Here is a 26,028-nt window from a genome sequence, read left to right on the forward strand (position 1 = left end):
ATGTAGGTACGGGCTTGAGGTGACCTTATCCATTCTGGGATACCTACCCTACAAGACTTATATTAGTATTAGAATCTGAAGTTTATTACTGTTTATGTTATTATAATCAACCTGAAAACTACCTTCTACCCTTGGCTATCCTTGGTTTGCAGTTTTACCTTATTTTATTCACCAGCTGGATGATTACGATAGCCATAGCACTCACCATCGCGGGTCGGGTTGAAAAATTAGATTGCAAGTTATACACGTACCTATGGACAACACTGTAAAACCAACCATAACATAATAACATGTAATTGTTATATTAGTTGTAAGATTTTATAATGTAACTGTTTGCTGTTCCTTAAAATAATAAAATAAAATGTCGGGAAATTAGCACCTGCGACATAGTTCAAACTTCGAAAGAGTTACCGCGACCCTAGTAGACAAAGAGCTCCAGAAGAAACCCAGAACCAAGACTGGTCTTGCTCAGTAAAAGTCTAACATCCTCCCACTGCACCCAAAGCTTGAGGAGTAATTTATACAGGATAAAAAGAATATTTCAGCATCTTATCTTACTCATTTATTTGTATTCTTATAGGTACTTAACTAGATACTTAGTTACAACGATATTTCTTACAAACTAGCTCTTGTTCAGCATGGTGTACACAACGGCTTCAGACATGGCACTATCGCTATCAGTCTTGGATTTCACAACAACATCGGCCGACGGCTTTCTTATGAGTTTGTAGAATTTCACACCTGGAAAAGGAGTACTAAAGTTGTGAGGCAGGTAGCTGGCTCACTATATTGCTTTCTTAGTAATTTGAAGTTCTTTATTGAAATAATGTAAAGATCTGTTCATATTCATTACAAGGCTCTTGAGAACGGAAAGAACCATCACATGATATTGTACCTACTGCATTAGGTACTTATTAAAAAAAAAACGCCACGCTAATATATGAATACTTAATAAAATAAAAGAGTAGTCTTTATCTAGTAATGTATGTTATCGTCCAGAATTCGTAATATCAGATTGCAAGACTAGTCTTGAATTTCTGCATTCAACCAATGAAAGGGCTCCAAATACATTTTAAAACATATGCTTAGTCATCGTTCTAGAATGCTGAATTTTGTAAGTTTTGTAGGTTCCATGGTTTGCCTAAATGAACAAAATACTAACCTGATGGATTAATCCTAACTTCAAAATCTTCTTCGCTATTCCAATGACGGACTCCTTCGTCTTTGTACAAATCCTGAAAAATATTGGAAATACCGATTTAATCTGTAAGTATAATAAGTCATCCACAGCAGTCAGGTGATCGCAGTAATGAAACATTACATAATTATCGTGAATCGATTAGATAAATACCTACATTATTTGATAAAATACCTACTCGTCATATAAAATTACTAAACGTTTTGTTAATCAATATTTGAAACTAGCTTCCATCAGGGCCCCGATTCTCCTAAGTTAATAATGTCAAAATCGAATAGAAATCGAATTGCAATATGATCGTAATAGCAGTTTTAACCATATTGGGCATTCTGCTACTAATAAAAGACCAATCGTATTCGATTGACATTTGATTGGTGTGCGATTGGTCTGCTATTTTGATGATTTTGGTCTATACGGTAGTTTGCTGTACAATCATTTTGCAATCGTAAATCATTTGCAGACAAAATGATTCATTATTGAATGACAGAAAAGGATAAAAAGGCTTATTTCAAAGAAAAAATAGCGGAATGCCACATACGCTTCAATTGTAATCGAGTCGGGATTGGATCTCAGTCGAATCGAGTCGAACGTCAATCGAAGGTCATCATCATCATCATCATCTCAGCCATAGGACGTCCACTGCTGAACATAGGCCTCCCCCTTTGATCTCCACAGATACCTGTTGGAAGCGACCTGCAATCGAAGGTCGCTTAAGTAAAATTAGGAGAATCGTCATCGGCCGTTGTTACGGGTAGTTAGATACCAGAGAATCTTATATCTTATAAACCTACCTTTTATCGGGTAGGTAGGTGGACGTCTGACAGGCTGTCGTTCCATATAAAACATTTAGAAGAGAATATGACCCCAGCTAGGGTCTCTCAGGTAGGGTATCTCAGGATATGTCCTAAGACCTTAAGATTTTTGGTCTCTCCTCTGGATTGCGACCGGACATCTTAGGATTTTTTAATGGATCTATTCTAATCTTTGGACTTTTTATTATGCCCTATCAAACCACTCTTTTTTTAACGACGTCAAAAATCATCAAATGACCCCTCCCGCTGTGGGTTAGCAGCGGTGAGGGATTGTCAGACTCTTACTGACTAAAAACCATCGAGTTCCGTCGTAGGCCTTTTATGTACCAGGGCCGCGGTAACTCTTTCGAACAATCCCGCAGCCCCGGCAGATCTTGGTCCTGTTGGGCCCACCATGTCCCCCTAACCGCAACATATTTAGAAAAAAGCTAGGCAAATCAGACTTACATGAACTTCATATAATCCATCTTGCACGTTCATCTCGCTACTGGTAAAGTTGGCAGCATAAGGAATGCCGTCGTCCCTCTGGCTGACGAAGGCGAGTGCCAGCGCGTCTCCCTGCAGCTCGCGCCGCCATACCTCCAGGCGAGACCGCTGCACAAGGTGCAAGGATTCATTACGAAAGATAGGATGAAAGACGGCCTGTACCCAATAGTGCAAGTACTGAATCTGCAACTTTGGGCTTAACACAATATATAAGAGGAAATAATATTGTTGCCAGTTTCTCTAGAGAATAAAGAAAGTAAATTGTTAAAGAAGATCTCTCAGAAAAGAAAACCGGATCAAAAGGGTTCTAAGTGTTTTCTACAAAAACACATATAGAAGAATTGCCTGTATGTATTTCAGATAGTCCTCTACAACCACTCATGTTATTTTTCTTCTCAGCGAATCGCACAATAAATTATACTTTCAAAGAAATTGTGTTCTATTTATTTACTACCTAAAAAACCCTAAATAGGTACTCACTGCCCCCCTCTCCGTCTTCTTCCAAACCCTCAACCCCTGCTTCCCCAGAGGATCCTGGTTAACAGCTATAATGTCCTTGTTGAGTAGGATCTCCTTGAACTCCGGTCTGATGGTGGCGAGGTCCACGCTCATGAGGAGAGGGGCCGCCAGGATCGACCATACTGCCATCTGCACGCGAGCCTGGTCTATTGTCAGACCGAAGTTACCGATTAGCAACTGTTGAACAAATTAATATATTATTGATTACTTTGGGTATATTATAACGGTATCTGGAGACGGTGTTTATACAATGCTGCATTTAATGACTAGACTGTGGGTTTTGGGTTGAATGAATAATAGTGTCGCCCAGACCAAGACCTAAATCGAAGTAACTATTGAGGTAATCTGAGCCTCAATTCAGCACCCCTTTCTTTTGGACACTGAGTTCTTATTTAAAATATCAGCAGGATCAAGTCAAATTTATTATTTAGCCTTCGAAGCTGCAAATAAATTAATTATTTTGGGGAATCCTAACAATATCCTGACTGATCCTGAAGCTATTGCCAAAATTGCAGCAACAAAACAGCCTTGACAAACTGACGAATAATATTGTGGTCCTATTATATTTTATTTTATCTTTAGGCTAGGATGTATAACCCATAATCACGACAGATTTTATTGCGAAAGCTGATTTGATTTATACAATTTTAGGTATTACTGTTCAAAAGTTTAAACTTTCATACCATGTCGGGGTCATTCCAGTGGCCCGGTCCTGCGTGTTTGGCCAGCCTGTCCTGGTTGTCTCCGAACCAGTTCATGATCTTGGTCATGGAGGCCCAGGAGTCCTCGATGTCATCCCAATTGCGCCACATGTTACAATGTTGAGCTATAGACGCGTAGTCTGGCTGAAAATGTGAAAAAATGTTTTGAAAATCTTCTACTCCAACTTACGTTTGTAGGGGAAATGACAATGCGAGAGTGTTCGAAAGAGTTGCCGCGGCTACGGCATACAATTTAGTATGTGGGTTTTAGTCAGTAGAAATCTAATACTCGAGAGATCTTTTGAGTTTTTCCCACATCAAAGGGGGAATCGTCATTATAAAATAAAAAAATAATAAAAAACAACAACAGCCCTTTGTGATTGAGACTGTCGACAATAACCAAGTGCAATTTAATATAATGAAGGTTCATGAGGAAAATATTCCTCACGTGACCATATAAAGGTCATTGCCATGTTTTCGTAACTGCTGACATTGTCTGATCAATTATCATTACACACCGTGGCAGCCATGGTAAGGAAAATCCGTATCGAAAAAAGATAAAAAGGATACATCCGTTCGAGAGAGGATAAGACTGCAGGACATTTAAACCATATACTAGCTTATTTTTTAAAGATCACTTAAAAAAATACTTGTAATATATCCAAAAATAAAATAACCATGAAAGAACATGTCTTTATACTTACAAGCATTTTAGCGTCTTCCTGATATGCTGGCCAGCTGCACGAGTAAAGTATGGAGCGACCAGTATCATTCAACATCTGACCAAACGCCGGATACCCTGAAACATGGATATCAATATTCTTGGTGAGTATCCTTTTGAGCTAAATTCTGGCCAAAGGACAATTTCTCTTTCAAAGCAACAAACTTTAACAAAATAAATAATACTAAGAAGGGATCTATGCCCTATAAAAAGGCTGGATAAAGAAGATAATGGAATTTTGAGTTCAAATCGTCGGGGCAAAGGACAGCGCCAAATTCGAAAAAAACGGTTGATTTTTGAACTTTGCACGAATTCTAATGATTCATCAGATAGTCACCAGCATACGTTAGTTCACTATGAAGTAGTAGGTACTTGCGTTCTATTCATATATAGTTTGGGGGACCTTAGTTAAAAAGTGCTTTTCAATGTCTTCAATTCGAAATACCTACCAGCGTCCATATTCTCAGGTTGTATATAGCATCCATCAAGCTTGAGGTAGTCGATCTCCCACTCCACGAAGGTCTCAATGTCCAGCCGCTCATTGCCCAGCACTCCAGGGTAACCAGCACATGTCAGGTTTCCGTAGTCCTCGTACATGCCGAATTTCAAGCCTTTGCTATGGATCTGAAATAGAAGTCGTGAAGATAAATAGAGTTTAGAGGAATGTGAAAAAGTGAATACAACAACGAGTTGGAGAAAAATAAATAATAGTTTAAAAAAACTAAAAAACACGCTTTTTATAGAAAACCGAACTAAAAAATAGAAAATAAATTTTAATGAATTTAAATTAAGAAAATAGTGTTAAAAATTTCAATGAATATAAATTAATAATAATGTGAATAAAAAAAAAATATTTTATTAAAAAAAAGCGTGGGGTGCATGATGTCAATAGTTATAAATATTTTATTGACAGATATGAGTAGAGTGATTTTCATTTCGATAAATCTTAAAAAGCACCCCACGCTTTTTTTTATAATAACACATTAAGTAGTGGGGAATAATGTTATGCCGTGCGAAGCCGGGGCGGGTCGCTAGTGGTTGTTATATAAAATACTAACATAATCAGCTAAAGCCTTCATTCCACTAGGGAACCGTTCCTTATCTGGTACCATGCGGCCGTCAGGACCTCGTTTCTTCTCCAGCCAGCAGTCATCGATGCCCAGGTACTCGTAGCCAGCGTCCAGGTAGCCCTCACTCACCATGATGTCTGCTGTTCTCTTGATGAGGTCCTCACTGAAATGAGGAAGAAGGTTTTTTGGAATCTGGACTATTGAAATGGGAGTTTGGGTGTTATACGATCTGTTACTATGTATTTTCCTACAAGTGCAGGATAAGAGCAGCCTATGTCCCTCCTCTGGTCCTAGGCCAATTAAAATAGGTTCAGTATTTTTGAAAACCCGACAGATAAAGAGCAGAGTTACTTTCCCATTCATCATATTAGCAAGGAGGAATGTCAACTCATTTAAATTGATCATTAAAATGGCATAAACCGTAGGATTTTGTGAGATTCTCCCGTTGTTTCGCGATCCACGGCAAACGTTCACAAGGAATATAAATTTAGATAACGGCATACAAAGAACAGATCATGCATAAACTATTCATCTAACTGTTGAACGAATATATTACTTACTATTCCTTAGTTCTAGGAAAACTAAAAATAGAAGCATCTTTATATGTTATCTAAATTCTTCTACTGTATCAAAAGAGCAAGATTACATTAAGTTTACCTATGTACACGGGCAAACCCTTGTACTCACACGAAACTTAAAATATTTGGATTCGATATTGGGGCATATCATCGTGTATTTCTTTTTCGTTAACATTCTCACATTTCTGAGAGTTGCGCTGAAATACAGGACTGGTTAGTTAGAATTACCTACAAATAATATAATTCAAGCATTTACTTTGTTCCTCCATCTCACCTGATGCACTCATTGGGATATTTCTTGCAGTCCGTGATGCACCTAAACCGCTCCCACGTGAGCCAGCCCATAGGAGGGGTTAGCGCTAACCCGTTGTCTAACGCGAGGGTCGAAGAGACCCCCACTAGCAGGAGTAATGTCACCAGCATCTGGAATAAAGAACTACTTAGTATTATTGATATTAGGAATTCCAGACTCAACTAAGAATAGACAGCTGTTTGTAAAATATGCAAGCAAGAAAAAACAGCACCAATAAGTAAAAAAAAAAATGTATATACCTAATCATTTGTGGGGCATTTTATTATTCTAGGACACTCTTTTTTCTTCCTTTATCCCCAAATTGACTTTTACAGGATTCATGCAATGAAGATAATGATGATGGGGATAGTACTTAGTCGATAAAATAAAAAAGCAGGAACTAGAGAAATTGTTTGAGTATAAATAATTCGACAGAATTTCGCAGTGTCTGACAGGACTGCATGTCCACCTACACAACGACATTTCTGAAGGGGTGAGACTTGTCTTCAACCGGTTTCAGGCGTAGACTTCTAAGATATGTATATGTCATGGAACTATACCGTCACCATTCTATATAGTAGTAGCTACACATTCAGTTTTATACTCCTACATGTTTCATATTTTTTTGTGACACGTCTGTGAATGTTGCTTTTATTGTAACAGGAGTTTATGAAAGAAAAAGCCTTGACATTACTAACTAGATATCTAAATAATATGGTAGTTACTTTTAAAATGTATGTTTGACAATTGCTATCTTTTGCATAGTCGAAAGTAGGTACCTACATATGGCTCTAAAATGCCCAAGAAATAATGCAAATGTGTGACTACAATGTATTAGTTTAGATGCCAGATTATTAATTAACTATGTACTTAACCTGTTACAATAGTTTTAACTTAACAATAACGTAGATCAATATCTAAACCGTATGTATCTCATCTATATTACATCACATCATTGGTTCTAGTTCTACAATATAAGGTCATTGACCTCCACTAGGTAGGTAGATATCCATTTGTGAACAGTTGTGTCAACCACCTCACACAACCTGTATTGTAACTATTCAAACAAAACCAGACATTTTGCACCTTTTATTGGACATTCCAGACTTAAAATGTTATTTGTCGATGTCGATAAAAAAAGTATGCATGATAATATTTCCAAGTTATTAAAAATTAAAAGACCTATTAAAAAAATACTTTGCTTCTATGTAATAATGATAACAATTGTGTTTATGATTGACTTCTGTTTAATTTATGTGTACCTATGTAGATTATTCAAAATTGATTATTATCTCAAATTTATAAAGGTACTTTTTGAATGCATGCAGTTGCTGCAAGTGCGGTCGGCAGACAGCTTTCAAAACGCCTCCTTTATGGCGTGGCACGTGTGAATGTCAATTGCTTTTTCTTAATAATAATATAACGACGTGACATAATAATCATAATATTATTTCGAAGGCTGAACTACATGACCTACTTTCCATTTGAATTTAATTATAACTTTAGAGATGACCTAAATTTTAGGATAGTGGACAGCAATAGTCAGGGTCGGTTTAAAGATGCAAATGGCTAGTGCCAAAGAAATGGAACGTTCAGGTTCTAAAATGCGAATACGGGGCAGAAAATCAACCTTGCAATAAAATTTTCCTTCTAACTATTGCACGCTGTTTCACCCGCGTCACCCCGCGTCCTCAGGGTAAAAAAACATTCAGAATCTATTTATCGCTATTTATTAAAATATGTATAAGGATCTCAAATGGTTCAGCGTTTGCGAAAGCGCAACAAAAATATTTTCACGTAAGAATCCTTTATAAAATGTGGGTAAACGTAGTTGATATGAAATTATAAAAGAAGTAGCTGGAGTGGAGTATCATTCAATCATAATCTTAATGTAGGTAAGAATGAGTTGAAAACAAAATAAGCACAATAATTTTTCACTCATTAGTTTCTGGAGACAATGGGTAACCATGTAGGTACCTATTGTAATTCATGTGATATTTGTGAAAGATGGAGGTAGTTTTGATTATTCTTAACAGCTGTTCAAAATAATCAAAACCACCAACAAAATAACTACCTCCATACTTCGCTCATTTACTTACCTATGCGCTTAAAGTAAATACATAAGTGTCTTGCATGAATTAAATGCACATTTAAAACCGCGAGATTATTTAGAGAAGAAACTTTTTTCGTTGAAGCAAAAATAGAAATCAAGAATTAAAACCACCATAAAATAAAATTGAAATAAGTTCGTAATTTACAGTCATTTAAATCACAATTATAATAGCTAACGTAACAAATTATGTGAAACAATTTGATAACCACAGTCTAGCTCGCTTTAAGTATATAGGTACCAATATATTTATGCTAATACTCACTTTGTTTGATTTTAATAACTTAATAATTTGGTTTTTATGCTCCTAAAGATCAGGTTTATTCTCAAAAGCCATTAGTTAAGTACCCAAAAAAATATGCAAATACTCTGAAAATAGATCACAAAATAGAGCATTTAAAAAACAAATCATTTTTTAAAAATAAACTTACCGAGCCAACTTCAGTTCCAATTTCAAATTCAAACTTTTTTTTTCTATCAATTGATTTTCGTACACAGGTTTGTCACAATAAATTGTCTCTGGTCGAAACTTGCGAACAAGGCGTCTATGCCGTATGCACGCCTAACAAGCTTTGGACGCTTACGATAAGGAATAAGGATAAAATATGCTGTCAATACATAAACATGGCTAGACTGTAGCACTTGCCCATGGCAATAACTTCGTCTGTGTCCCTCAAGTATATACCTGCATTAAGTACTCATTTTCTTTAACAAAGTACTTCTGTTTTTGGGTGTAAAAAAGAGGTGCCTTTTTCACTTAGGCGACAACAAACATAAGGATTATTTTGTTGAAAAGATTCGCTTCATTACTTGCAATGAAAACCTCTTTGTGTTTTCATAAAGCGGAACTAATAACTGATGCACTGAGAAATTAAAATGAGATCTGTTACGTACGAAATAAAAATAACTTACAGCCATTCACATTCTAAGAAAAAATTTGGAATTTGGTTATGCCTAACAGTAACTTTGTACATAAGTGTATTGTTTATTATTGGTATTGTGTATTATTTATTTATCTCGAAATCGTAGTTCAATACACCTGTATCAATTTGTCCCAATTTATTTAAGTAGGTAGAGATCTGTCTTAGATTGCTTCGAGAAAAATAAAGATAGCCTAGTTTTTGACAATCGGTCTTTGTTATCAAAACATCTTATTTCTCTCATTGTATTTAGGTATCTATCTTGTGGTTGAAATGACTGAAACGTGGATTTCGTCAATTCGAACATCAAACATCGAAAAATTTAATTAGGAAGGATGGCGAACCACCTCATAAAATATCACCTTATTATAAGATAAGTCGAATCAATATCATGTTTAAGTACAGATTACTTAATACTAAAATTCGTTTTTTCTGGTACGAAGTACCTATATTTTATTGATCCAAGTCTTCCATATTAAAGGAATAAAAGTATGGGCCCAAAAAAATTAAATGCAATTTCGCTATCATTAAAGTAAAGGAAAAAGTCTTAAATCTATACTTAACCTACATAGTTAAGTAATATAAGATATAGGAAAGGTAATCGATTGGAAGTGCCCCGACATCCATAACATTATCTTATCATTTCCCCAAAACTAAACGTTTTTAACAAAACAACGTAATTCCACTTAACTTTAACACTCCACATGCCGCCATTGTCAACTAGAATAAAGTGGCTTTTAAGGAATCAACGAACTGCAAAAGTATGGTAACTAGGTTTTCACCATAGATAATACCTATTAAGTATAGCATAATAAGAGATATATAATAGATAGCATAATTAGATCCCTCTACTGATGATGACAAGCTCAGGAAGATCCTCGATAGAAAAAAAAAACAGTAGGTATAACATTTTCGTTCCCATTGCTCCGAGAATTTTGGGCACACCAAAACATATCTGCATTGCCATCAAAATAACACACCCAATTACAATAAAATAAAATTACATCCGTCATTTGTGCAGTCAATCTGTGTTCCATGTTTCATTTCCAATTAACATGTAGATTAGAAAATAATTAAAATCCTAACGGTTCTCGAGCTCGTGGCCTGTTTCACTAAACAGTCCGGGCATTCACCCCAACTGGTTTTATGATTACATCGGATTATTGATAAATTGGCTCCAGGCTCTTGCCGTCCATTTGACTTCATTCGACTGTTGTAAACACGACCATAGCTCAATATTTTTATTATACTTTAAACCTGTTTAACAAAAGTCGAATCTAAATGTCTACTGAGCGATGGCAAAGGCAACATTTTTGTTGTTTTTTTTTTATATCCAAAGAGTAGTTCCTATTAATTGATTGTGTCCTCCTAATGTGCATAATACCATCATACATGGCTCTTCAGGTACTTTAGCTGCTTTGCCAAAAAACCATTAACCGAGGGATTAAAGATTCTTATTTTTCACCACCCTCCTAAGATGTAGACTGGCAGAAAATGCCTAAGGCGTTAAGTCCGCCATTGTACATACTGCATAAAGTATAAGTGAATAGATGTAATAAAACAATTTATCTCCACTAGTATTTTATAATTTCGTTTTCACAGATAGGGTCGACTTCGTCAGCTTTTGGGATGAACTTGTAGAATTTGACGCCTGCAAAATAGAAATATCATTGTTGCGTTCTTGCACAAACCATTCAGTTTTCAGTCTCTTACGCTACAGTCTAGCTTCGATACCATTCTATTTAAGTAACTTTCACCTATACATGGTTACTGGTAAGTAGACCGCATCCTTTCAGGAGGTGATAGTATAGGTCAATACTGACAAATTTGACCATGGGATACACTGGGCAAAAGTTAACCCGTTTCAAGATAATCGAATTGCAAGATCAGTCGTCTAGGTACACGTATAAATTTTCATTATTAGTCAAAAGTCTCGTTTTTGAGGATTTTTGTGTGTTTTTGGATAGAAGATGAATCACTTCATTATAACAAACCATAAAACTGTACAAATCACAGAGGAAATTTTAGCAAACAGCAATTATTTTTTTAGTAGCTATTTTCTCAAAAATATTACTCTTCATTTTTTTGTGCAGAATACTTAAAAAACATCTACATTTATCTAGCTATCCAAAAAGGCACAAAATACACAAAAATCCGCAAATAAAAATTCATACGTGTACCTAGATGACTTGTAAAGAAAAGATCTTGAAATTCGATTATCTTGAAACGGGTTAACTTTTGCCCAGTGTATCCCAGGATCAAATTTGTCCGTATTGACCTATACTATCACCTCATGAAAGGATGCGGTCTACTTACCAGTAACCCTGTATAACGCAAAACATTCATTTTAAACTTTACCTGTTGGATTAATGTTTACTTTAAAATCTTCTGCGCTTCCTAAAATTCGATCTTTTTCTTCCCCATAGAGATCCTGAAATATTGAATTCAATTGTTTATTCTTATTTGCTAATTTTATGTTTAAAGTGACGAATCTTTTCACGATCGTCAGGACGAACTTGACCAAGCTTTGTCAAATACCTTTACAATATACTCCTGTGTAGGCAGTTTCATTTGTTCGTGTGTGTACAAAACTTCAGCTTCTGTAGTACGAAGGTTCACAAACGCAAGCGCTCGTGAATTGTTCGATAATTCTCGGTTCCAAATCTGGAAAAAGTTGAAGGAGAGACTTAAGGGGCAATTGCCGAAATAGTATTTAGATTTATTTAAAGGGACGTAGCTAAGAATATAGGATATATTTTTCGTAGGGATATTGTATAGTTACCTGAATATCATCTTCATTATACACCCTTAAGCCCTGTTTGCCCAAAGGGTCCTGATTAACAGCTATGACGTCTTTGTTCAGCAAAATCTCCTTGAAATCTGACTTGATAGTGGATAAGTCCACGCTCATGATGAGAGGAGCGGCCAGGACTGACCATACAGCCATCTGCACTCGAGCTTGATCTACTGTCAGTCCAGAATTACCTATGACGAGCTGAAAACATGTCGTAAATTAATTTTTAAAAATGCGTCTTACCTATCCAGCTTCTTCAAATAAAATTCAGACCGTCTATACCTAATATCAACAAGGGTTTTACATTTACAAGTGACCTACAAAGATATATTTTTTTTTTTATATGTAGGTATTTTCCTACTGTATCAGATAATAATCGATTAGATCGATTAGTTATGAATACCTACGTAAAAAAACCGATCGAATCTGCATGTCGTATAAGAATTAGATCCAGGCAAAATTATACTTCTGCAAAAACCTTCATACCATGTCAGGGTCATTAAAGTTCCCCGGGCCTGCGATGTGAGCGAAGTCATCCTGGTGGTCTCCGAACCAGTTCATGATGTTCACTACAGACGGCCAGTTGTTCTGTATGTCTCCATAGTTACGCCAGATGTTGCAGGACTCTGCTATCGCTGTGTAATTAGGCTAGAAAATACGTAACTGTGTATCCTAACTTTGTCTAAGTGTTACGGCGAATAATGATAACAACAAAAAAAAATTAAACCGACTTCCCAAAACACTAAAAAGCAAAAAAAAAAACTATTTTTAGGTGCATCGGCCTAGAAGTCGGTGTCTAATGGATGTTACTAAGTTAATTTTGCCACCGACTTCTAGGCCGATGCACCTAAAAATAGTTTTTTTTTTTGCTTTTTAGTGTTTTGGGAAGTCGGTTTAATTTTTTTGTAAAAAAGTTTTTTATTTAAAGCTTTTCAGTGATACGAATAGTTGTCACTATCCATACAAGTGAGAAGTTCTCATCAATACAAAGAATATAAGTCCAAATACGAGGTATTTTACATATTCAGTTGTCGAGTTCCCTCGACTTACTTTCTCTGGTCTCCATCATCAGGTCAGCTCCAAACCTTCACTGTTGCAAAGGTCTTGTCAATACAAATAATTTAAGCCCAAACACGAGGTAGTTTACATATTCAGTTGTCGAGTTCCCTCGACCCTCTCTGGTTTCCATCATCAGATCAGCTCCAAATCTTCACAGTTGAATAGTGCTTTTAGGCGTACACCTGAGTGTCAAGTTTTTACCCTATGTATGCCTACAACTTTCGAAGGTTGCCCTCGATTTCTCAGGGTTTCCATCATCAAATCCTGACCTGATGACTATGGGACCAACTGGCAGCTATTCCGAGTCGAACAAAAAAAGAATCACGTAAATCGGTCTATAAACCTCGGAGTAATCGATGTACATACATAGAAAAAAAAAAAAAAAAAAAAAAACATACCGGCCGAATTGATAACCTCCTCCTTTTTGGGAAGTCGGTTAATAAAACGTTTTACCTATGCAATACTTACAGAATTCTGATAAGCGGGCCAACTGCATGAATACAATATTGGACGATGTGTGTAATTGAGCAGCTTGCCAAATAGGGGGTAACCTGATTAAAAATAATAGTCAGTAACAAACTGAAAATACAAATTATTTAATATAAACAATTAATAAAAAAAAAACTAACAACATCAAGAAGTTAAATATGCAAAATTAAGAATAAAGCCGCGAAAAAAAGTAAAAGTGACGTCAGATATGGAAGGAGAAGACATGTTGATGAGCTAGCTTCAAAAGAAACAGTAATAAGGCAACAGGATGATGATAACTAAATCAAATAACTGTAGCTACCTGTGTCCATATCACCAGCGTAGCACCCATCCAGCTTCACGTAGTCCACCTCCCATACTGCGAAGCTAGCCACGTCTATTAGTTCATGGCCCATCACGCCAGGGTAGCCAGCACAGGTTAAATTACCATAGTCTTCGTAGATACCGAACTTCAAACCCTTGCTGTGGACCTACACGTTGATAGAAGGAACTTAGGCTATTGGTCAAAAGGTCACAATCTTCACATCATTAAATAAAATCAAATTATTTTGTTAATCGAGGTGTGCAGTGGTAATAGATAAAGATAATTTGATTGACTGCTGAAATTGGACATAAATCATAAATTTCATCAATTACAATAATTAATGGTAAATGGAGAGGATTCAATTGGTACATAAAAGTATATATTTTAAGATTTTATGGCTAGAAAAAGTGTAGGTAAATGATGAACAGAGTCGTAGAAGTAGAAAAAGATTAAATGAAGGGCTGTAAAATCATGGCATAATCAATATTTCCTTAAACAAGGGAAGATCTAAAGCTTACTATATTCATCATCATCATCTCCCGAGCCTTTTACCAACTATGTTGGGGTCGGCTTCCAGTCTAACCGGATTCAGTTGAGTACCAGTGCTTTACAAGGAGCGACTGCCTATCTGACCTCCTCAACCCAGTTACCCGGGCAACCCAATACCCCTTGGTTAGACTGCTGTCAGACTTACTGGCTTCTGACTACCCGTAACGACTGCCATGGATGTTCAATGACAGCCAAAGCTTACTATATTTTAGGTTTAATTACATACATAGCGGGAAAGTTCCTTCATCCCACTAGGGAAACGAGTTCTATCAGCAACAAGGCGGCCGTCATCATCACGACTCTTCTCCGGCCAGCAATCGTCTATGGTCACGTATTGGTATCCTGCCTCCAAGTAACCTTCGCTGGCCATGGCATCCGCTGTCCTCTTTATTAAGTTTTCACTGCACATATTTAATAGGTAATTTATTCGATATTAGGTGGTGCTCTCGCTGTGGCGGCTTATTGGGCTGACAAAGTGTAGATTTACTATATGACCCGTCATCGGCACGAAAGAAGAAGAAGAATGTTAGACAGTCGTCATAATCAGATAATGGTTTGGTTTGATTATTTCTACCACCAAGAGTAATTAAAATAACTGTTTACACATTTACATTTACACGTGTTCTAAAGGAATCAAATATAACGTAAGGATGAGTTTCAAGTGGGGAGTACATTTACACAAGTATAGGTATTTTTTACATTGTTAAATTATTATTTTTTATGGAAAATTATCAAATGACCCCTCGTGCTATGGATGAAGTGAGATAGAGTTTCAGACATCTTCTGATTCAAACCCAACTTCGTTCCTTCTAGCTCTTCGTGCACCAAGGCCTATATAACTCATTCAAACAATCCCGCAGCCCTGACAGTAAAGTTATGCCATGTAAGTAGATGATGAATGGTGTAAATGTCACTTAATCAAATATTCAGAACTTGCCTTATACATTCGGTTGGCTTTTTCTCACAGTCGGTATTGCACTCAAATCGGAGCCATGACAGCCAGCCCATCGGGGGAGTTAACGCCAAACCATTGTCCAGACCTCGACTAGAAGACAGTAACTCACACACGAGGAGAAATAGTGATGGTATGAGCATCTAAGGAGAAATTAATAGCTTAAGAATATCTCTAGATGTTGTTATTTGCGAAGATCATGGCCAATGCCGAGAGCTTGATTCTACTAAGTTAATAATGTGACGATTTGATAACAATTGAATCTCACCAGTCCCAAAGCAATTTAAGATGGATGTTAATTTACGTGCTGCTCATTGTAGGATCATTGGAAATAAATTGGAATGATACAACAGCACGTGTAGGTAAATACGCTTCAGTAAATTCCGTAAATTTTACAAGTTCAACAGCAAAACAATGTATATAAATGGTTTTAATAATTTAGCAATAAAAAACTTGAAAATGCCAGACAAATGCCGTACCTTTTACCACAAAATGCTGAAGGGTGATAAAACTATAAACATGGTCTTTTATATGGCGACCTAAAATACTAGAATGTAGAATATTTAAGTCAAGCTCACGATAATATAGGAATGTTTAACGTTGATTGATTTACTGAAATACCATACTTCATGTTAACTTGTATTTACATATCATTAGTAAGGTACAACTTCTAAACCATCGTGGTTTAAGGACTCTTGGACACACGGCGAAAAACCGTGTGCTTACAAGAAGTAAGTAACTAGTAGGCAATTTTTGCCAGTATTTTGATTACAAAAATTAAATATGTTTAGTTCAGTGAATATGAAATTAACTGTTATCATTTGTAATGGACTATACCTATTACATTTCTAAAACTGCAGTAACCTGGGCCAGTAGCATAGGTAATAAGGCAATAACTTGATTGAAACAGAGAACCTACTCATCTTCAAGAAAATGGCGTCCGTCGACATTCTAATGTTATCTAAATGTTTAATATAACTACATACCAATCGGTAATACCTATCCACGAAGTTCATGCTATCGTTTTAGTTTCAATTCAATAACTATCAGAACAAGTCTGTATTCACGTTTGCATTCCTTAATTATTACCTAAAAACGCGGGAAATTTTGGTGAAAACTCGTAGCTATACTTACGTAATTGGGAAAAATACGATAAGTTGATCCCCAAATTTCAAAGCATTAGCTTACAAATTTTATCTCTTTATTGGTAGACGTTATGGTTCTGTCTATACTATATGTTTTCACGTGTGGACTCCTGTGTGGGACTCATGCCCTGGACAATGGGTTGGCACTGACTCCTCCCATGGGATGGCTTTCTTGGCTCCGGTTCGGCTGCACCATCGACTGTGATGCTAAACCTAATGAATGCATAAGGTAAGCATTCTTGTCAAATTACTATAAGAAAAGTGTCATGCAGGTCATAGGCACATCCCCACATACATAGGCTGAGTACAGAGGTATATTAAGTGCTTGTAAAGGCCTACATGAAATAAATGATTTGATTTGATTGTTTTACTAGGATAGTATTTTTTTTTTGTGTTGTCATCCTCCGAGCCTTTTTCCCAATCATGTTGGGGTCGGCTTCCAGCCGACAAAATAAATCACTTAAATGTAAAAAAAAAAATATCTATCATATAATAAAAAGGATTTTTATTCACTATTGGAAAGCTACATTCTTTCCCAGTAACATAGGGCTATATTTTATTTGGGTAAGGGTAGTATAGTATCCACGAGAGGCAGTTGAAACCTCGGGCGAGCGGTTAGTTTGAACTAAAATCGTAAAAGAGGCAGTCCAATAAACGATTACTTAATTCGACAGTGAAAACTTAATAAGAAGAACTGCCGATTTAATGGTAAGCGAGGGGTACCTAGCTGCCGGCTACCGGTACATCACCATAGACGACTGCTGGCTGGAGAAGGAACGAAGTCCTGACGGCCGCCTCGTGCCTGATAAAAAGAGGTTCCCTAATGGAATGAAAGCTCTTTCTGACTATGTAAGTATTTCAAATTATTTACTTCACGCTATTTCAATTACACTCTGAACGTCACTCAAAAGATGATACTTTATGAGCATACAGTCTTTCCCCAGTTTTGCATCTAAATCGATTTACATAATTATTTATTTCACACCGTTGATGATATTTCGCGCCGTTTTTACCGTAGGTACCTATCTTTTAGGAGTTACCAGAGTGCTGATTCCGAGATTTTTGAGCGTTCGCAACTCGATCCGTAATTATAACTCCATTGAAATAAAGACTCGTATGCTGCGTCACATGATTTAGGTATAACATCTTCATTCATTTTGCCGGTTAATAATGTTTACACTCGCAAAAGTGAGCGCGACTGTAACACGACCACGTACCGATGACAGTCTTTATTAAATAAACAATTCAAAGATAAGTGTTAGCAGTTAGCTCTTGTACTCGAAAGTGTGAAGACGTGTTGCAAGTTGCGCTGTGATTTATGTGAAGTGCTCTATTACCAGTGTTGTGATTGGCTTGGATCCTTATTTTCGATTCCTTGTCACTCTTGTAGTGTTTTTACCTGAGGCCCACGCCCACTGGGTGGAGCTTGACAGAGATAGAAGATTTTTGTAAGCCCATACTTCAATTTTAACTTTAAAAATCTTCCTAAAACTTCGAAAAATTTTTTGCTGCTGCCCGGATGCGAACCTGGGTTCGTTGAACGTGAGGCGGTGTGTGTCTGAACTCGACCACCAGTGCACTTAGTTAAGCGCTTGAAATACCTAACTGCTATCCTTTGCTAAGGCGTATCCACGTCTGTCAGTGTGCTTTATTGAGTAGTTGCTTTTTCGCACACATAACCAACATGCCCCGCATGATGCGCTCGCCTCCGCAAAGCTCACCCGGCAATTGTGCACTATTGGAAACGCAGTCGGAACCTGATCTCTCACCTGTCGTCGTGGCATCTGAATCTAGTTCCCATGATTTAGGCAACATTACTACAAGACCAAGTAACAAACGTTTTCGAGGTGATGACAGCTGGACGGAACCGGACAAGTTTATAGATTTGAAAAATATGCTGCTTTCGTGGAAATCCGACCAAGATATCATCTTGAATAAACTGGTTGCTGAAGTTTCTGAGCTTAAACAACAGGGCCTCAGTATTCAAAAGACCAATACAGAGATTGAGAAAACAATTCAGTTTTTCAATAAAAGTTATGAAGACATGAGGGAACGTGTTGAAAGATTAGAAAAGGAACATAAGGAATGTGAGAAGCGCATAAACGACATGATCAACATCAGCAGTGGTCCGACGATAACCAAACTTGAGGCGAAGATTGACTCGATGGAACAACAGGCGCGGCTATGTAATGTCGAAGTCTGTAACTTGCCTGAGAAGCGGAATGAGAACTTGTTCACAATTATCGAGGCGATAGGCAATGCAGTAAAATTTCCTGTGTCACAAAATGACATTGTCGCTATCCACAGAGTCCCGCATGCACATCAGAATGACAACAAGCCCAAAAATATTATAGTAAAATTTAAATCACTGTTAACTCGTGACAACTTACTGAGCGCCTACCGAAAAAGTAAATGCATTAAGACCGACCAAATAGGAATATCAGGCGCTTTGACTTCAATTTACTTAAATGAACATCTGACATTGAAAAATAAAGCGTTATTTCGTGAGGCAAGAAAGCTCGCTAATGAATGTGGTTTTAAATATGTTTGGGTACGAAATGCTACGATACTTGTGCGCAAGCAAGATGGAACCTCTGCATTTGCGATACGTTCTAATGTTGATCTGGGTAAAATGGTTAGTGGCAAGAAAACCCCTACTGATACTGATGCTAAGGAACTTTAGATATTTTAATGGTTGCTGGACATATCGCCTTTGCCTGTTGTTTTCAACTTTTTCAGATGTACTAATCCGCGCCTACATATTAAGATTATTATACTTTTGTTTATTTGATTTTTTGTTATCGTACTGTGAAATTGTTTACCTTATGTCATCAGTAAGCGACTGTGTAGTAGTTAAAAACTTATACCCGTATGTACAAAAGATAAATCAGTACATTTTCTATTTTATAGTTCGGTCCTGTTTTCATTTTAATAGTTTGCTGGATTGTTCCTTTATAATTATATTAAGATGTGCACCATCACAGTGTATAAAATTGTTATACCTATGTTATACAGATTTATTGTTTTTTAATATATAATGGCTTTAAATAATATCGTGATATATTACCAGAATTGTAGAGGAATACGCACAAAGTTACATACTCTTTATATGAATATATTATCATGCTCTTATGACGTCATTGTGTTGACGGAAACCTGGCTTATTCCTAGCATTGAGGACAGTGAGTTTATTGACAACCGTTACATCGTCTTCAGACTTGATCGCGACCGCTTAGCGACTAAAAAACGCGAGGGGGGAGGCGTTCTAGTGGCCGTCCTTCGTGAGCTGCGACCCACCAAAATAATGACACACTTTGTCCACTCTGAAGTGGAACAGATTGCGATACAGTTGCCTTCAGCACGACAAAACTCACACCACATTATTAGTGCCACATACATACCGCCACGAACACAAGAAGACACATATTTACAGTACTTCGACATGCTACAAGATCTGGCTAATGACACCACCTGTGACTCATATTTCTTTCTTGGAGATTTTAACATCCCGGATATGGACTGGTCAGACCAAGATGGTTATGCTATTGCTCAAGCTTCAAGTTCGATTGGGCGCGGCTTATTAAATTTTATGGGACTGGTTAATGGTACTCAATACAACGCCACTAAAAACAAATTAGGTCGAATACTGGATTTGCTCATTTCTAACGTAGATTGCCAGACAATATCCTGTAATACTCTACTAGACCCCGACAGCCACCATCCTCCTTTCTGTACATTGACTAGTCTGGGAATGCTATTTGCTCCCATGAAATATCACTCCGTCCAAAGATACAATTTCCATAAAGCAAATATTGATGAAATAAAGCTTGAGCTAGATAAAATCAACTGGGTTAAAACACTTTCCCACCTATCCTCTGAGGAAGCTGTCAATACCTTTTATGAAACAGTATACGGCATTGTAAAACTGCACGTTCCGTTAACTCGCTTTAAAAACGCTAACTATCCGGTATGGTTCTCTCCATCTTTGATACGTATTTTAAAGAAAAAAGAACGTGCATGGGTCAGATGGAAGATCTATAGTAATCTCTCAGACTATTTAACCTTCTCCAACTATCGCAATTTGTTCCACAATCATTGTGCTAGATGCTACCGGAAGTATATGGAATCTGTTGAAAACAACATTCCCAAAAATGTTAAGTACTTCTGGTCTTTTATATCAGCTAGAAAGTGCAAGGCCAAACTACCCTCCAACATGTGCTTTAGAACTATTACCTCCGACGACCCCACTAATATCTGCAACTTATTCTCAACCTACTTCTGTTCCGTCTACGAACCCTCCTCTTTTAATCCAAATACTTGGCAGCCACCTACTGCGTGCTTGGATCATGTATCAAGCATATCAGACATTCACCTGACTGAAGATGCCATAAGTGTGTCTTTAAAGTCGCTAGATCCTTCCAAAGGAGCTGGGCCCGATGGATTGCCACCTAGTTTCTTCATTAAACTATATGAAAGCCTCTGCACACCCCTGTACATAATATTTAATAAATGTCTACGAGAAGGTGTTTTTCCCGCTGTCTGGAAAAAAGCCTTTATTACTCCAGTCTACAAAAGTGGCGATAAAAGTAATGTGGAGAACTACCGCCCTATCTCAATACTTTCTACCTTGTCTAAGGTTTTCGAGAGACTGGTGCACGGATCATTATATCCTCATATTCATCAACATATTATCCTTGAGCAACATGGATTTGTTAAACGTCGTTCCACCACAACAAACCTCATGGTTTTCACTAATGATTTATTTGAACACATGGATCAACGAATTCAAGTAGACGCCGTGTACACAGACTTTCAGAAGGCTTTCGATAAGGTGGATCATAAAATACTAATGGATAAAATAGCCTTCAACGGTATACGCGGTAACTTACTGCGCTGGTTTATGTCTTATATTTTTAACAGAACCCAGAAAGTCGTCGTTAATGGTTATGAATCTGAGGTTGTAACTGTTACGTCTGGAGTTCCACAAGGATCCATTTTGGGTCCTCTTCTCTTTAACTTATTTATAAATGACATTAAACAATGTTTCGTCAACTCTCGTTTTCTAATGTACGCAGATGACATTAAAATCTATTCTCCTTGTAAAACTATAGAAGATTGCTTACTACTTCAAGATGACCTAAACAGGTTGCACACTTATTGTACTATTAATAAGCTCTTTCTTAGTCTCCCAAAATGTCATGCTATTTCCTTCACTAAGAACAAAAATAAAATCAACCACATTTATTCCATTAACGACGTACCCCTAAAGACTGTGCGATCTGTACGTGATTTGGGTGTAATACTTGATTCCTGTCTACACTTTGACGCTCACCATGATGCAATAATAAACAAAGCATTTCAAATGTTCGGTTTTGTCATGAGATCCTCTCGTGACTTTGTGCGTCCCTCTACGTTCTTACTGCTTTACAAAACATTAATTAGATCTCAGTTAGAATACGCTTCTCCCATCTGGAATCCTTTGTACGAAAAGTATATTTCTGGTTTAGAAATGGTGCAGAAAAAGTTTCTGCGTTCTATGAACTATAGGTGTTATCACTCAAAAATTCCATACACACAATTATTAGAAAAATATAATATTTTGAGCCTACAGCACAGGCGAATGTTTTTGTCTGTTATGATGCTACATGGTTTGTGTAACAATAGATTCGACTGTACTGATTTAACCAATAAATTATGTTATACGGTACCCAGAACTGTCATCCGGCGCAGAGTGCGCGCCTTTCATCTGTTTTATCTTGAGTCCTGCAAAACGAATGCTGGAGTGCGTGTGCCTCTTCGCCGTCTTGCGGACATATATAACTCGCATTTCACACAACTTGACATATTTAATCTAGCTCATAATCAGTTTAAAATTAAAGCTGTTAAACTTTTGTCTGAAATTGTAATTATAGGCTAATCAACCGCAAATCTACTAAGTACTTTTATATACTTCATTTCTACTGTTTAATTTTGTCAGTGTAATCAGTTTCCATACTTTCTTTTTCTTTTCTTTTGTTAACTTGTGGATAATGGTATGGGTTGCATGATTGTTAACTTAGTTTTAATATAATTTATCCGATAAGTTTTATTATGTAACTGTTTTTTATCCCTAAATAAATAAATAAATAAATAAATAAAGTGCTACGTAATTCAATGGTGTAATAATCTTCGCATCGAAAAATTTAACTTGCAAAACTCGCTCTAGGCACTCTGGTTCACTTTGTTATCTGCCGTCATAGATTGAAGTCATAACTATCATATCATACTCAATTGAAGAGGTTTTTTTTTTTTAATCGTTTATATTTCTAAAACATTCCTTCCATTGGCGAAACATTTAAAGCCAGTCTGAAGCAGATTGAGTCAATCTAGATTAGATATAGGATTTACCATCGATGTGCTGATTTTAGGTTCACAGCAAAGGCTTACTGTTTGGCATATACGAGGACTACGGTAACATGACGTGTGAGCGGTACCCTGGCATCAGGGGGCACGAGCTGTATGATGCTGATACCCTGGCCAGTTGGGAGACTGACTATCTCAAACTAGATGGCTGTTTCGCTGACGTTGAGGGAATGAGCAAAGGTGACGATTTTATCCTGTTGACGCGCTATCTCTTCGAAAGCCTTGGATTCTTTACAATGAAAAATAACCATATGCTAATATTATAAATGCGAAAGTAACTCTGTCTGTCATTTACGCTTTCACGTCTAAACCACCCAACTGATTTTAATAAAATTTGGTACAGAGATAGAGTTGACCTTGAGAAAGAACATTGGATAGTTTTTAACCCGGACTTTTGAAGAGTTCTCTTGGAAACGCGACATAACCGAACTCGACGCGGGTGAAGCCGCGGCCGAAAGCTAGTTGTTCTATAAAATATTATAAAATGTCTATTGAGGACGCCCTTCTGCCACAGGGTATCCGGCCTTTGGGCGAATACTAAATGCAACCGGCCGCCCTATTTTATACGCATGCAGCTGGCCGTTCTTCCAGGAAACCAATGGTATTCGTGTAAGTAGATTGTGTATTATAAAAAAAAGTCGTCATAGACTAAACTTCCTCTGCTGGAAAATGGTCTGCCTCTATAGGAAATATTATGGTCTTAATCAAAGCTTCATATTTTGTTTTTTCAGCCAAACTACAGCTCAGTAGCCGATAGCTGCAACATTTGGCGCAACTGGTACGACATCCGGAACTCTTGGTCTTCCGTCCAGAGTGTGATGACATGGATTGGAGACAACCAGGACAGGCTGGCCCCACACGCGGGCCCTGGTCATTGGAATGATCCTGACATGGTAAGGAGACGTGCCCCATCACGAATTTCATAGCAGAGATTTGCAGAGTCAGGATTTGTTGCCAAGCGATAATCAAACCTACTAACACCAATATGTATAATAATTGTCTCCTTAAAGCAATTTAAATAATTGCATCTGGTCCTAGGTTATTTTTATTTTAATTATACATGTTTGTGGCTATATATCTCGAAACGAGGAAATTAGGTTGCTAACTTCAACAGATTATACAATCTATAAGACCAAATGCAACACTTTAATTTCGATTATAGATCGTTTGTATATTACATCTATGGATAGGCCTAACTGTAAATGAAAACTATTTTCATTGAGACTGTTATTTTAGTTGTTACGTTATTTACAGTTGGTGATAGGAAACTCCGGTTTAACGGTAGATCAGGCTCAAGTGCAAATGGCTGTCTGGTCGATCCTAGCGGCCCCTCTGATGATGAGCGTGGACCTGGCGCAAATAGATCCAGCCTTCAAGCAGATTCTACTGAACCGTGACGTCATAGCTGTCAGTCAGGACAAATTGGGAAAGCAAGGCTTAAGGGTCTGGAAGAGTGGATTTTATAGTACGGTAAGGAAACCTCGGAGGTACTTTAGAAAGACTATATGAGGTACTTTCGTCTCTAGACCTGTAAAATAGAAAAAAATAAAATATAATTTATTTGAAGTTTTTCTAATACAATGCTTGATAATAAGTAAAAAAAAAAATAGAAAGCAGAGGTCTTTAACTTCAATTCTAGCAATTAATTATTTTCACTTTGCCCACGCTTTCAATCGAAATTTCCATCTACAGCGTCCGCAACAGGAGATCTGGCACCGCGAGCTGTCAGAGGGGGCGCGTGCCATTGCCTTTGTGAATATGCAGGCCACATTCGTGACAGTCTCCTACAGTTACGATAACATGAAGCTGCCATCGCTACAGTATATTATTAAGGTGAGTATTTTACCTAGATATCATAATCCAGTACATACTTAATAAGTGTTGCACCTTCATAGTAAAATTACTGGCACAACCCTGGATATTTTAGTTTTTACTTACCTGTTACTTCTATCCAGGTGGAAGAAGGCACATCTGGAACGAAAAGAGGTTTGAACCTAGTAGCTAGATGGCCAATAATTTCTATTACTTAGATACGTCTTATTTTCAACAATTTCAGGATCTTTACAACGTCAGAAAGGAGAAAACATTAAGACCAGGGGAAAAATTAACAGTACACATTAACCCTACAGGTAAGAAAAGCTTTTCTGAATTATCTTTTATATTAATAACTAGCTTCTGCCAGCGACTTCGTCCGCGGTAGATTCGGACTTTGTGCAAACTCTAAGCTGTCGAGAGTTATGTACATGTCATTGTGAGTCAACCATAAAAGATAGACAAATGCTGTCATGGGATATTTTTTACATCATTTTAAGGAGAACATTTCCGTCATACATATTTTAAGTGTAGCTTTAATCATTATGGCTGCACACGTGACTGAAGCTTAAAAAATGGAGTAACTTCTCCCGTTTTCCCATCGTTTCCCTTCACTGCTCTGCTCCTATCGATCTTAGCGTGATAAAAAGTATCCTATAACCTGACCAGGAGTATGAAGAATAATTGTACCAAGTTTCGTTAAAATCCGTCAAGTAGTTTTTGTTTCCATAACGAACATACAGACAGACAACAATTTTACTGATTGCATTTTTTGGCATCAATATCAATTAGTAATCACCCCCTGATAGTTGTGTTGGAAATATATTCCATGTACAGAATTGACCTCTCTACAGACTTATTAGTATAGATAAAGAATGGTATGTGGTAAGTAGATCAACAATTAATATGCCTATTTATTGTTCATTTTTATTTTACAGGTGTGAAGTTTTACAAGTTTGCTCCAATGACGTAAAATTGGTTACCAACTCGGCTTGTTTAAAAATGCATGTTTTTTTTATAGTATGTCGTTTCATTTCTTTGTCCAGAAACAGCACCTATCTTCGAGTTTGGAACTTCATGCGGCTAGTAGCTCTTCATATATAGTAGTTTAATAA

General features: G+C 37.0%; 4 protein-coding genes and 1 long non-coding RNA gene across 7 annotated transcripts; 3 read left to right on the top strand and 2 right to left on the bottom strand.

Annotated features, from left to right (window-relative positions):
* Positions 1-549: 549 nt before the first annotated feature.
* LOC124638083 (alpha-N-acetylgalactosaminidase-like) lies at positions 550-9,078 on the bottom strand. 2 transcript variants are annotated; one of them, XM_047174912.1, is made up of 10 exons: positions 8,919-9,078; positions 6,360-6,508; positions 5,496-5,670; positions 4,887-5,061; positions 4,421-4,515; positions 3,699-3,860; positions 2,977-3,192; positions 2,458-2,604; positions 1,163-1,235; positions 550-741 (listed from the first exon to the last, which is right to left on the bottom strand). In XM_047174912.1, the coding sequence occupies exons 2-10, from the start codon at positions 6,506-6,508 to the stop codon at positions 623-625; spliced, it is 1,311 nt and encodes a 436-aa protein (XP_047030868.1). In that variant the 5' UTR covers positions 8,919-9,078; the 3' UTR covers positions 550-622. The 2 variants fall into 2 exon arrangements, with proteins under 2 accessions (XP_047030868.1, XP_047030869.1); XM_047174913.1 differs by lacking the exon at positions 8,919-9,078 and adding an exon at positions 6,638-6,779.
* On the top strand, positions 1,751-2,928 carry LOC124638084. The gene is made up of 2 exons (XR_006985327.1): positions 1,751-1,798; positions 1,904-2,928. It is a non-coding gene; the product is annotated as an uncharacterized LOC124638084 (long non-coding RNA).
* Positions 9,079-10,977: 1,899 nt separating the features above from the next.
* Positions 10,978-16,049, bottom strand: LOC124638130 (alpha-N-acetylgalactosaminidase-like). Of its 2 annotated transcripts, none has more exons than XM_047175006.1 (10): positions 16,034-16,049; positions 15,540-15,697; positions 14,829-15,003; positions 14,051-14,219; positions 13,729-13,811; positions 12,688-12,849; positions 12,190-12,402; positions 11,946-12,071; positions 11,766-11,838; positions 10,978-11,058 (listed from the first exon to the last, which is right to left on the bottom strand). In XM_047175006.1, the coding sequence occupies exons 2-10, from the start codon at positions 15,695-15,697 to the stop codon at positions 10,982-10,984; spliced, it is 1,236 nt and encodes a 411-aa protein (XP_047030962.1). In that variant the 5' UTR covers positions 16,034-16,049; the 3' UTR covers positions 10,978-10,981. The 2 variants fall into 2 exon arrangements, with proteins under 2 accessions (XP_047030962.1, XP_047030961.1); XM_047175005.1 differs by lacking the exon at positions 16,034-16,049 and adding an exon at positions 15,823-15,965.
* Positions 16,050-16,324: 275 nt separating this feature from the next.
* Positions 16,325-25,930, top strand: LOC124638131 (alpha-N-acetylgalactosaminidase-like). The gene is made up of 9 exons (XM_047175007.1): positions 16,325-16,928; positions 17,374-17,548; positions 23,107-23,281; positions 23,616-23,710; positions 23,833-23,994; positions 24,356-24,571; positions 24,794-24,934; positions 25,158-25,230; positions 25,852-25,930. Exons 1-9 carry the CDS (start codon positions 16,771-16,773, stop codon positions 25,884-25,886), a joined length of 1,230 nt encoding a protein of 409 aa, XP_047030963.1. The 5' UTR covers positions 16,325-16,770; the 3' UTR covers positions 25,887-25,930.
* LOC124638132 lies at positions 17,983-19,608 on the top strand. The gene has a single exon (XM_047175008.1). The coding sequence runs from the start codon at positions 18,384-18,386 to the stop codon at positions 19,380-19,382; it is 999 nt and encodes a 332-aa protein (XP_047030964.1). The 5' UTR covers positions 17,983-18,383; the 3' UTR covers positions 19,383-19,608.
* Positions 25,931-26,028: the final 98 nt, after the last annotated feature.

This window comes from Helicoverpa zea, chromosome 17 (genome assembly GCF_022581195.2).
Source record: "Helicoverpa zea isolate HzStark_Cry1AcR chromosome 17, ilHelZeax1.1, whole genome shotgun sequence".
In the NCBI taxonomy this organism is placed as follows: Eukaryota; Metazoa; Arthropoda; class Insecta; order Lepidoptera; family Noctuidae; genus Helicoverpa; species Helicoverpa zea.

Excerpts from the sequence above, each read along its gene's own strand:
- LOC124638132 (XM_047175008.1), top strand. The coding sequence starts at position 18,384 with ATGCCCCGCATGATGCGCTCGCCTCCGCAAAGCTCACCCGGCAATTGT.
- LOC124638131 (XM_047175007.1), top strand. The coding sequence starts at position 16,771 with ATGGTTCTGTCTATACTATATGTTTTCACGTGTGGACTCCTGTGTGGG. Across the intron at positions 16,929-17,373 it reads AAACCTAATGAATGCATAAG|TGAAAACTTAATAAGAAGAA; the intron begins GTAAGCATTCTT and ends TTAATTCGACAG. Across the intron at positions 23,711-23,832 it reads AGGAAACCAATGGTATTCGT|CCAAACTACAGCTCAGTAGC; the intron begins GTAAGTAGATTG and ends TTGTTTTTTCAG.
- LOC124638130 (XM_047175006.1), bottom strand. The coding sequence starts at position 15,697 with ATGCTCATACCATCACTATTTCTCCTCGTGTGTGAGTTACTGTCTTCT. Across the intron at positions 13,812-14,050 it reads CGCTGGTGATATGGACACAG|GTTACCCCCTATTTGGCAAG; the intron begins GTAGCTACAGTT and ends ATTTTTAATCAG. Across the intron at positions 12,072-12,189 it reads ATAATGAAGATGATATTCAG|ATTTGGAACCGAGAATTATC; the intron begins GTAACTATACAA and ends AACTTTTTCCAG.
- LOC124638083 (XM_047174912.1), bottom strand. The coding sequence starts at position 6,508 with ATGCTGGTGACATTACTCCTGCTAGTGGGGGTCTCTTCGACCCTCGCG. Across the intron at positions 5,062-5,495 it reads TGAAGGCTTTAGCTGATTAT|ATCCATAGCAAAGGCTTGAA; the intron begins GTTAGTATTTTA and ends CTTCTATTTCAG. Across the intron at positions 3,861-4,420 it reads AGGAAGACGCTAAAATGCTT|CCAGACTACGCGTCTATAGC; the intron begins GTAAGTATAAAG and ends TCACATTTTCAG.